Source organism: Heterodontus francisci, chromosome 36 (genome assembly GCF_036365525.1).
Source record: "Heterodontus francisci isolate sHetFra1 chromosome 36, sHetFra1.hap1, whole genome shotgun sequence".
Taxonomy (NCBI): domain Eukaryota; kingdom Metazoa; phylum Chordata; class Chondrichthyes; order Heterodontiformes; family Heterodontidae; genus Heterodontus; species Heterodontus francisci.
Genome location: NC_090406.1, coordinates 33784457 through 33796316, shown reverse-complemented (window position 1 = coordinate 33796316; position 11860 = coordinate 33784457). Strand labels below are relative to the sequence as shown.

General features: G+C 44.3%; 1 protein-coding gene across 1 annotated transcript; it reads left to right on the top strand.

The window, feature by feature from the left end:
* Positions 1-457: 457 nt before the first annotated feature.
* On the top strand, positions 458-11860 carry cplx4c (complexin 4c). Its single transcript, XM_068015847.1, has 3 exons — positions 458-633; positions 8294-8381; positions 9693-11860. The coding sequence occupies exons 1-3, from the start codon at positions 458-460 to the stop codon at positions 9909-9911; spliced, it is 483 nt and encodes a 160-aa protein (XP_067871948.1). The 3' UTR covers positions 9912-11860.

The following is an 11860-nucleotide window of genomic DNA, read 5'->3' as shown; positions in this document are numbered from 1 at the left end:
TATTCAGTTCCCTTTTGAAAGTTACTATTGAATCTGCTTCCACCACCCTTTCTGCTAGTTATCTTGAAACTGTATCCTCTTGTTACTGGAAACAGTTTTAATTTATTTACTCTGTCAAAACCCATCATGGATTGTTTGAAATAAGCAGCATTTTCTTTGTTTAAATGTCATAAATGTCAAAGGGAGAACTCATGTAAATATAAAAGCAAAATATCACCACTTGTGTGATATATTTTTCAAACACAGTTAATGGAGGCACTTATACCAGGGATAATGGACCATCAGATCTGAGCAGAGAAGGAGCCCAATGGTTTACTGTGGCATCTTATAATGCTTTAAGCCGTTTAGCTCAATGTCTACCAATTACACCTTAGGCTTATCTGTCCTTCAGGCACACTCTGCTCCAGTCAACAACAGCCTGCCTTCCCTCCCTGGAATTAGACCGGTTCCTGCCAAAATGGCTTTCTTGCTCAAAAACATGATCAGCGAAAAAATGAAAAATCTGGGAGGAGGAGGAGGAGGAGGAGGAGAAGGGGAGAACACAGAGGAAGGAGACGGAAAGCCGACCCCAAAAAGCACGGGAATGACCAGGGAAGAGTTTGAGGAATACCAACGGCAGCTGTTGGAGGAAAAGTGAGTGCAACAACAGAGAGTAAAGGGATTGAAAAGGAAAGTGTGAGACTGTGGGAACCGGAAGAGCAGTTTTAAAAATAAACACAAGTTAGGATTAATTTTTTAAAAAGTAACTGTGTGTACACAAGATGAAGCAGTGTCAAAAATTAGCACCATGTACATTTTAGTGAAATTCTAATTTTTCCGTTAATTCACAAGCGTCCCTTCACTCTAAGGTCCAGTCAGCATCCATTTTCAATATATATTCACAACAAGAGAAATATAGTTTGGGAATACAGCACTGTCTGAATCAGTCATTCAATTCTCTTAACTGGAAAGAAAGTTGTTTTCTTAGAGTTTGATTAGAATTTACAAACAGTAGCTTCTAGAATGAATTCTACAAAAATAGAATTTAACGTTTAGAACTGAGAAGCCATTCAGTTGCAGATATCACAGCCCAGGCTCCATGTACACAGCAGCATTTACTGAGTGACGATAGGAATTTTGGGCCATGCTGTTTGAAAGCCATTGTCAAGTACTTACTTTTTCATGTATTAGCACATCCATCAAAGTGAAATAATGCAAAGTGTTAACTGCACCAACTGGTGTGGCGCTGAACTATACAGACCAGGATGGTCTCAGGTTTGACTCCCAATCTGTGCTCAGTTAGCAGATCTCAGCCAATGCTACAAGTGACCTCAGTGTCCCTGGGCTAAAGAGAGGAAAGAATCAACCAGGTGCCCTCTTCTGATCACTGTCCATTAAGCCCAGCTGGAAAGTTTGCGGCTGTGTACGCCAGGGGAGACAGGATCAGGTTCAGCCATGATTCCTCCCATAGTTGAATAGCCTGATGCCACTCAATACATGGTCACTTGAGTGAGATACTGAAGGGCAACTGGCATCTTGGCAACTATACATGAGCAAGTGTTAGAGCTTTCGAGGAGGGGATGGGGAGGAGAGGATAATGGAGCAGGAGGAGAAATCATTCAGGGTAATAACTGTGTTAGTATCAGTAAGTGTAAATTAATTTTTAAAAATCTTTCACGCTGCATAATTTCTGTTAAAAATACCCATATTTGACAGTTCTAGTATTAGATTCATTTTCTTATTCATTATTGTACTACCAATTATAAAATGTTAAATTTGGCCCTGTATTTGTTTTAAAATTTCTTTCCATGTAACCCCCACCCTGTATTTCAGCTTTACAATTGAAATCGTTCCGATCAACCATTTCTTCTTTGCTTTCTCCCCCTTTCTTGCATCTTTCTATTTTATCCATATTACTATGGTCAGTGATCTGCAGAACTTTTTTTTTTATTTAGAGTCTGTGCCAACCAACAACCACCCATTTATACTAACCCTGCAGTAATCCCATAATCCCTACCTACACTAGGGGCAATTTACAATGGCCAATTTACCTATCAACCTGCAAGTCTTTGGCTGTGGGAGGAAACCAGAGCACTCGGCAAAAACCCACATGATCGCAAGGAGAACTTGCAAACTCCACACAGGCAGTACCCAGAATCGAACCCGGGTCCCTGGAGCTGTGAGGCTGCGCCGCTAACCACTGTGCCGCCCATTATTCTTCCATTATTCCTCCTAAGTCCAAAGTACTCATTCTGCACTCTCTTCCTCCATCCTCCCCACTTTGTCTCCTACACAAATTCATCATTCCCCAGGGTCTTAAATCTGCAGAACTCCTCACTCCTTCTGTCTTCCCTCCCCTTTCTTTCCCTTCCTCCGATAGTTTACAGGCTTCTAACCCTCATCTTCCCGTCTCCCCTTTGTACCCTCGGTGTGTCCCTCACACGGGGTTGCTCAATATAAAGAACCCATTATCTGGCAGCTGTAACAAAAGCTTGATAGCCCTGTTTGCCTTAGCAGGTGCACAATTACAGTGTCAGGCCTTTGTACATTTGAATGACCTGAAGTGACCGGCTGCTGTGAGGGACACGCTGCATTTGAGTCATGACACCGTTTATGTGAAGTCATGGTGCCTCCCCCTCATTTTCAGTTAATGGAGATCTGTGTTTAGATTCGAGGCAAAATTTTGCCTTGAGTAGACTATCTGATTATGGAAGGTGTTGCAGCCAAACACAACCTTGTCTTCACTCCAGATCCACTCACAGGGACCTGCCATCGGGGGTCAGTGGATAGTTGTGGGTTTAAGTCCATTCCAGCACAGAGGGAAGCCATTCGGCCCATCAGATCTGTGCCGACCCTTTCGAAGAGCAATCCAGTTAGTCCTTTTTACCCGCTCTTTCCCCGTATCCCTGAAATTCTTTTCCTTCAAATGTTCATCTAATTCTGTTTTGAAGGCTGCTATTGAATCTGTATCCACCACGCTATCAGGTAGTGTGTCCCAAATCCTTACCACTCGTTGTGTAAAAAGATTTTCCTCGTATCAGCTCTGGTTCTTTTGCCAGTCACCTTAAATCTGTGTCCTCTGGTAATTGACCCTTCAACCATTGCAAATAGTTGCTGTTTATTTACTGTATCGAATCTCCTCTTAGTCTCCTCTGTTCTAACGGAAAAAACCCCATCATCTCCGGTCCATCTGCAACTGTAATCTCTCATCCTTTTAAGTATTCCAGTATCTGCTCCAAGTTTGTCTGCTATCCTCTTGCTTTGTCAGCTTAAACATCCTGGCTGCAGTTTGTTCTCCATCAAGCAAAGGGGTAGTGGCCGAGCTCTCAAAGGGAGGCAGTCAAGATATTTGTTTTGGGTTGTGGAGTAGGGGACAGGCCCAGAGCTAGTCCTGAGGCCTGGCCAGTCCCTGTTTCTATATCGTTTCTGAAATGTGAGGCAACTGTGATGGGGTAAGACTGGCAAATTATTCCCACAATGCAAAGCAGCACAGATGATTGTGAAGGGTGCACTCTATAGGAAAATTGTCCTGCTGCATGAGCTGGATTAATGCTGACTGAGGCTTGCACAGACAGTGGTTACACATACTGGCAGGAACTTAGCTCATATATCAATAAAGCCTCTATCGACAAGTTCACAATTCCTTTGTCAATGTTGCGTACTTCTGGACAAGAGGTGGTGAGGCCTATCCTGGTCTGAAGTGCTTGGATCCTGGTTTGTGCGAGAGAGTGTGTGTAAGAGTGAGCAGTGGAATCATATCATTCTACATCAAGCTACACTTCAGCCCAGTTCATACATGGAGGACACTGCTGTGCCGAGATGCTCTCCCTAGTGGCCAGGACCACGAATAGCTGAAATTAGAGTCATAGAGTCATACAGCACAGAAACAGGCCCTTCGGCCCATCGTATCTGTGCCGGCTCAAGCAACTAACTATTCTAATCCCATTTTCCAGCACTTGGCCCATAGCCTTGCATGCTGTGACGTTTCAAGTGCTCGTCTAAATACTTCTTAAATGTTGTGAGGGTTCCTGCCTCTACCACCCCTGCAGGCAGTGCGTTCCAGATTCCAGCCACCCTCTGGGTGAAAAACTTTTTCCTCAAATCCCCTCTAAACCTCCTTCCCCTTACCTTAAATCTATGCCCCCTGGTTATTGACCCCTCCACTAAGGGAAAAAGTCTCTTCCTATCTACCCTATCAATGCCCCTCATAATTTTGTATATCTCAATCATGTCCCCCCTCAGCCTTCTCTGCTGTAAGGAAACAACCCTAGCCTTTTCAGTCTCTCTTCAGAGCTGAAATGCTCCAGCCCAGGCACCAGCCCATCCTGGTGAATCTCCACTGCATCCTCTCCAGTGCAATCGCATCCTTCCTATAGTGTGGTGACCAGAACTGTACACAGTACTCCAGCTGTGGCCTAACTAGCATTTTATACAGCTCCATCATAACCTCCCTGCTCTTATATTCTATGCCTCGGCTAATAAAGGCAAGTATCCCATATGCCTCCCTAACCACCTAATCTACCTAGGCTGCTGCCTTCAGTGATCTATGGACAAGTACACCAAGGTCCCTATGATCTTCTGTACTTCCTAGGGTCTTACCATCCATTGTATATTCCCTTGCCTTGTTACTCCTCCCAAAGTGCATCCCCTCACACTTCTCAGGAATAAATTCCATTTGTCACTGCTCCACCCATCTTACCAGCCCATCTATATCGTCCTGTAATCTAAGGCTTTCCTCCTCACTATTTACGACACCACCAATTTTTGTGTCATCTGCAAGTTACTTACCATATCTCCTATATTCATGTCTAAATCATTATTTATTTCAAAATTGACCCAGAGAAGGGCCAGACAAGGGTTCAGTCCATCACAGAAGAGATGTTCCGTGTTGAACCATTATTGGCAACCATTAGCTATGGGGCTTTCACTAAATGTTTATTGATGGTCTCGATTCCAGCCAGGGTCTCTCACTTGAGGGTTGCTCTATCCTGTCCTATCGAGCGTTGAGACACTGAGCATCTGATTCCAATAAGGCTGCTGTGGGCAGCTGCCAAGTGGAGACTGGGTCCCTCTCCACAAGGAGCGGGGAAGAAACAGAACCCCTAGGGCCTACAGTTTAATAGGATCTATTCCCCTGCTCAAACATTGCTGGGAGAGCTCCACTTCCTAATTTCATCCCACACCCTGCTAGGCTGTGAATTGAGACCCAGAGATTCAGAGTGCAGCATCTGCCAAGGTGAAGGAAGTGGCCCTGGTCTGAGTACCACTGGGTATAGCACCACCCGTACTAAGGGGCACATAAAGCAGGAGCCAGCCAGCAGTATTGTGAAAATTCATTACTATATTCCATATTGTTCATTTCTACTTATATGCAAACATCTCAACATTAAATCTTATTCAGGTACCAGGCTTGACATCTTCATGTTACTGAGTCACACAGACCAGGTGGACCCAGTTTGATCGCGAGCATTTGTTGTGTTAGCTCTCAGTATTGGGCAGCTACAGGAATGTTACAATTGGACTGAGTGACTCGGGTAGAGAAGAATCAAGCAGGGTTTCCACTCCTGGTCGCCAGGTAGCAACCCTAGCTCGTAGCTGCATGTACATAAACATCAAATGAGGGCAGGATTGGGCTTGGCTATGGTGACACCTACAGTCGTACGGCCTGTCAACACTCATTGTCCTGGCAACGAGGAATGGATGAGGCACCAGAAGGAGCCAGCACAGGTGGAAGTGTTACCCCCTTCAAGAGTGCCTTTGAGAGAGGAGGGAAGAAAGTTATAGGGAAAAGCAGAATGTCAATGTCAGGCTGAGATATTAGGGCTGTCATTACATTATTAGGTAAATGAATGAGCAGTTCCTTTCAGTTGGTGCATGATTTGGGAAAAGCAGATTAATTTGAAGCCCCACTTACTGCTTTCTTTCCGTCGGCCCCAGCCGCCTGCTCAGGTGGATGTAAAAGATGCCATGGCAATATTTTGAAGAAGAGCAGGGGAGTTCTCCCCGGTGGCCTGGTCAATATTTATTCCTCAATTAACATCACAAAAGCAGATTATCTGGTCATTATCACATTGCTGTTTGTGGGGGTTTGCTGTGTGCAAAATGGCTGCAATGTTTCCTTCATTACAACAGTGACTACACTTCAAAAGTATTTCATTGGCTGTAAAGCCCTTTGAGATGTCCTGTGGTCATGAAAGGCGCTATATAAATGCAAGTCTTTCTTTCTAGTCAAATGTGATGCCATAGTGGTGGAAGGATTGAACAGCAGGAGGTACAGTGTTACCTTTAACAGTAATGAAAGCAAGTGTTTTTTTTTATTCATTCATGGGCTGGCAAGGCCAGCATTCATTGCCCATCCCTAATGGCCCTTGTATCCTAATCCCTAATGTAAGATAAGATAAAATAATATAACATAATATACTCCCCTGTATAAAGTTCGAGCCAACCCAAAGTGAGAAACTGTTACTAACTACTGCATGGGATTCACTACAGTCAAATCTTTTGTTGAAAAGGTATGACCTTTATTTGTGGAAATACGGTAATTATAGTGCCAACAAACCACGCTAAATAACCTTCTAATTTACGAAGCCAGGTAACTAGTGCAATCCAGGATTTGAGGCTAGACTTTGACAGCAGCAGCTTAGGGTGAAGGAGCTTTAGCAGGATTTGCCTGTGACACGGAGCGAGTGACCAGCCTCTGCACAACAGAGGGAGAGAGAGACAACAGATAAAGCAGAGCCCTTCACACAAATGAACTCCTGTGTCAACAGGCAGTGCAGTGGTGCAGCTGCGGCCAATCTTTTGCCTTTGTGGGTCACATAGGTGGATCCCTTGAAGCCACTGACATCAGATATAAACTATAAAGACAATTTGCATATATCATTTAACTAGTACTAAACGATCTTAGCATTCTGATTGATAATTTATTCACTTCTTGTGTCAGCCTTCACTCAATGGAAGCACTCTCAGTTGCATTAGGGGCTCCGGGGTTCCTCATTCTCCAAAGACAGACTTGCATTTATATAGCACCTTTCACGACCTCAGTGTCCCAAAGCGCTTTATAGCCAAAGAAATGCTTTTGAAATGCAGTCACTGTTGTAATATAGGAAACTCAGCAGCCAATTTGAACACAGTAAGCTCCCACAAACAGTATTGTGATAATGATCAGATCATCTATTTAATGAAGTTGATTGAGAGATAAATTTGGCCAGGACACCGGCGATAACACTTCAACTTACACACACACACACAGACACACACACACACACAGACACACACACACACACACACACACGAAGAATACATTGGTTGGATTAGAGTCTAGAACAAATAAAAAAAGGTATACAGCCTGTGGAGTCAGGTAATTCAGTTATCTTCCAGTTGAACTTGGTGGTCCTGAAGTTTCTGGTTGGTAGATGTGGCCAACTTGTTTAGGGTTTTCTTGGAGACAGCAATGCAGATGGTTTTCTTCCTGGGGCCTCTGTCTGCAGCAATGATAGACTTGAAGGTTTGCAGCCAGCAGGCAGGGTTCAAACTTGCAAGGTTGCCTGTGGGGAGAGAGAGAGAGAGAGAAACCCCACTTGAGTTCTTCACTGGTCAATTTCAGGTGCTTGTCTATCTGTAGAGAGAAAGAGCAGCTAGTTTCACACAGATGATGTGTCTGTCACAAGATGGCCCAGTGTATTCTTTCTTTTGCAAGTTAATTAGATCAGGTTTAAGAATTCCAATCTCTCTCAGGGGTCCCGCTGTTTCAGTGATTACCCATTGAGTGGTCCGTCTCCACCAGTGTTAATATTTCAAGATTGCCTTTAATGTCTTGTTAATGAAGACAGGTCAGGTAGCCCATTCAAAATTCACAGGCCATTGTTCTGGTTGGAAATTTACCATACCTTACGTCTCCACCTTGATACATTGGAATGTCGGGTATTTAGATGCAAATTGCAGTGGCCATTTTAGTTGTTAGCAGTTATCTTTTATAAATTCTTTGCCTCCTTTTTTAAAAAAAAGTTTAATTCTGGTTGCCAACCGATGGATTAAAATAAAATCATAATTCGGCATAACACGTGTTCATGACAACTTATAAGAGTCAACTGAACTGGAATTGAGCTCAGGCTCCAGAGGTAAAAGGGCACTGTCTAATCCACTCCAACACCCAGACAAATACTGCTGACAATAAACAGAGTCATACCCTATTTGAATCTTTTTCAGTGAATTCAGTTACAGATTAAACAGAGCTAAAGTCGGAACAGTGAATGAAGAACCAAATCAAGCCTTGAATTCTGTGTGTTAAAATATAATTTCTTTCCCAATCCAGAATTGAACGAGACAATGCATTCACCCAAAGAAAAGCAGAAAGGGCAACTGTTCGATTGCACATGAGGGACAAGTATCGGCTACCACAGGTAAGGTGCAGGAAATGAACCCAGTGTCACACGTAATGTACAGGAATTGTGCTGACTATCACAGATACAGTACAGGAAATGTATAGACTGAAGCAAGCACAGTGTAGGACTGACGGTCACAGGTCCAATACAGGTATTGTATCAATTGTCACAGGTACAGAACAGGAAACATGCTGAGTGTAACAGGTATAGTATAGGCAATATATTGACTGTCACAGGTACAGCTAAGGAAATGTACAGACTGTTACAGGCATAGTACAGGAAATATGCCAACTAGCACAGGCATGGTATAGAAAATGTACCAACTGAAAGAGGTACAGTACAGGCAAGAATCACCTGTAATAGGTACAGCACAGGCAATGTATCAAATGTAACAGGCAGAGTACAGAAAAAAAAATACAGACTGAAACAGGTACAGTACAGGGAAATGTACTGACTGTTGAGGGAGTAGGGAAGTGGTAGAAAATCTTGCTCCCTGCTAGCTCAGTAGGTAAATATCACACCCATGGTGGTAAACAGCTATCTGGGCCAGTTGCTCCTGATACCTGGTCAATGCCCAGATAAACAGGACAGCAATAGGGCTGCTATAATTGGCCTCAGTACCCCTTGGCTAGGGTCAGGAAAATTTAGCCAGGGTCCTGCTCATGATCACTATCCAGTTAACCCTGCTGGACAATAAAGCTGTGGGTGCTTTTTTAATTCATTTGTGGGATGTGAGCGTCACTGGCAAGGCCAGCGTTTATTGCCCATCCCTAAATGCCCTTGAGAAGGTGGTTGTGAGCCTCTTTCTTGAACTGCTGCAGTTCGTGTGGTGTAGGCACACCCACAGTGCTGTTAGGAAGGGAGTTCCACGGTTTTGACCCAGCAACAGTGAAGGAAGAGTGATATATTCCAAGTCAGGATGGTTTGTGACTTAGAGGGGAACTTGCTGGTGGTGGTGTTAGGAGAGGACAAGATAGGGCTCAGGTCTGATGTCCTACATAGTCGAACAGGCCGCGGACACTCACTGTCTGTGAAGATTGAACACTCAGGTGAGGTAGTGAGGGTGACCAGTTGCTCTGGAGACTGTACCACAGTGAAGGTCAGGAGAGAAGAGGAGACAATGGAAACAAAATACATCCAGCGTCAGGTACATTTTTGTCTTATGCTCCTGGCATAACCCACCCCCTGATGTCGGGAGCACATATCAGGAATACAGGCACATGACTTTCCATCGAATCTTCTAATCTTCAGGGAGTTGGGCAGGAGGATGGCATGCAGGAAAGGAGGTAAGAAGTTAACAAGTCTTTTTTTTCTTTCTGCACTATTCAGAATGACAAGGATGACAGTCAGATCCAAATGGCAGGAGGAGATGTAGATCTGCCTGAGGAACTGGCAAAGATGGTGCAAGAGGATGAAGAGGAGGAAGAAGCCAGTGATTCATTTCTGGGGACCATCCAAAACATGGACTTTGACACCATCAAAATCAAGGCCCAGGAAACGTTCACTGAGATAAAACAGACGGCCGAGGAGAAATGTTCTGTGATGTAATGTTGGTTAAATCTGTGACCTATTGGAGCTCAGCTGGATAAGATTTCCCCATTATTATGATTGGTGTTACAATGTCTGTTCTCAAGAAACTGGAAACAATAGGGAAACAGGTTAACATTGTGTGATGCACTCTGCACATTTTAGTTGCTTATCCTCCAGAATTCAGGGCCATATATTTGGGGTGAGATCTCTAAGTCAATCTGCATCTCATGTGCCTGGACTTAGATAGGTAGTGTGGGTTCAAATGGGGAGGTACCAGGCAAGCAAAAACTCTGCCTATGTGCATTGCTTATTAGTTTGGTTTGGAGACCTTTAAGCATAATGTTGGGTTTCTGTGTGTGTCGAACACCCACATGACCTAAACAAAGCTCTTATTAATCTCTTCAAGCTGCCCTAACCTCAGGAGCACTCTATCCATACACAGCCCAAATTTGGAAGGCCTAACTCAAGAATTGTACAGCTGGGTGTTTTCTCACAGTCCCCTGGGTACAGTGTGAAAATCTCACACAGCCACCGTTACCTGTGACTGAAATCCGAGTGACAACACTGAAGATAATTGGTCAACACAGGTTTTGCTGAAGGGTTGGTTTTAAAATTTGGTATTCCAGTGTGTGGCTATTCTTCCTGCAGCTGCCTACACTGTGCTTGTCGACCATGGAGGGCAGCTTGGCTGAGCCTGATCCCGTTCCCAGCCAATGTTCACACACTTCCCAATGGAGGTGGGGTGGGGGCATCCCTGGATTTCAGTCAGGTCAGGTACCTTCTAGTCCATGGGTGCTGCAGCCAATTGCAGCACAGCTAATTGCTGCCCCTACCTCAACACAGACTCGAGCTGGACCTACTCACTTGTTTGATTCAGTCTGGCAACAGGGGATGCTTTGACCACATGACCTCCTCCCTGTATCCTCAAGTGCTGAAATGCAGACTTGTCACACCATCCCCTATTCTAATTCATTCTTTCTCAGGACCTCAAAACAGTGGAACCTCCCTCAGTCTTTCCTTCCTTCTACAATTCACAGCTTTTTAAACCCCTAGCTACCTAACCACTACTTCCTGATTTACCTCACCTTCTCAACCATGACTGTGTCCTGCGCTGTGGGCCATAGCCTTCACCTGGGTTTCTTATTAAAGCATCGGGGCTTTGAGTCTGCCCTTCTTCATCTCATCAAAACAATACAGCAATAGACAATCAAAAGGATTAAAAATAAGAAAGGAGCAGGTTTGTTTTGAAAAGGAAATCTCAAGCTGTCTTACTAATGTCTTTTTACACAAACCCAAGTTACTGCTTCTTTGGTTGTTTATAAAATATTGAATCCTATGCTTTCAGATGAGGAAAAACAAACAGATCTTCCCTTGCTCAGTAAAGGGGAATCTTTCCATGCCAGTGGCTAGACCTGTGCTGGGTTCAGTTTCAGCCCAAACCCAGAGGGTAAAGGTCACTAGTCAGCTGGCTCTCTGGATCCTCCTAGGAATGACTTTGAGCTCCCTCAGTCCAGCACGGGGCCACAACACAAAACTATGTTATTCAGTGGGCTCAGGGCATCGGGAGCAGGGCAGTGAGACTGGATTGGAGACAATAGAGTTGTGCCAATGGGAGAGGCATCGGAGCAGCAAGGTTAGGGCAAAGGAATCAGAATAGTGGAATCAGGGCAGTGGGAGCGAGACACCAGGGTCCAGGCAGGGTCCTGAAAGCCCTCCCTGACCCTCCATAGGTCGCAAGCACATCTGGAAGGCTCTGGGTGTGCGAAGTTTTCCAGCATCGTCGTACCTTCCCTTAGCACAAAGACATAAAGGTGGCGAAGATATTATCCAAGTTATGTCAAAGTGATTAATGGACAGAGTTTCCACTGTTAAACTTCACACACTGAACTCAGGTGAATATCCAGTATGTGATTCTGGAGAACAATTGTGGTATAAACAGACATTACTTACCTTCAGCAATTTTGCAC

Bases quoted from the DNA above. Each gene is read 5' to 3' on its own strand.
- cplx4c (XM_068015847.1), top strand. From the start codon at position 458: ATGGCTTTCTTGCTCAAAAACATGATCAGCGAAAAAATGAAAAATCTG. The intron at 634-8,293 runs GTGAGTGCAACA...TTCCCAATCCAG, and splicing joins CGGCAGCTGTTGGAGGAAAA to AATTGAACGAGACAATGCAT. The intron at 8,382-9,692 runs GTAAGGTGCAGG...TGCACTATTCAG, and splicing joins ACAAGTATCGGCTACCACAG to AATGACAAGGATGACAGTCA.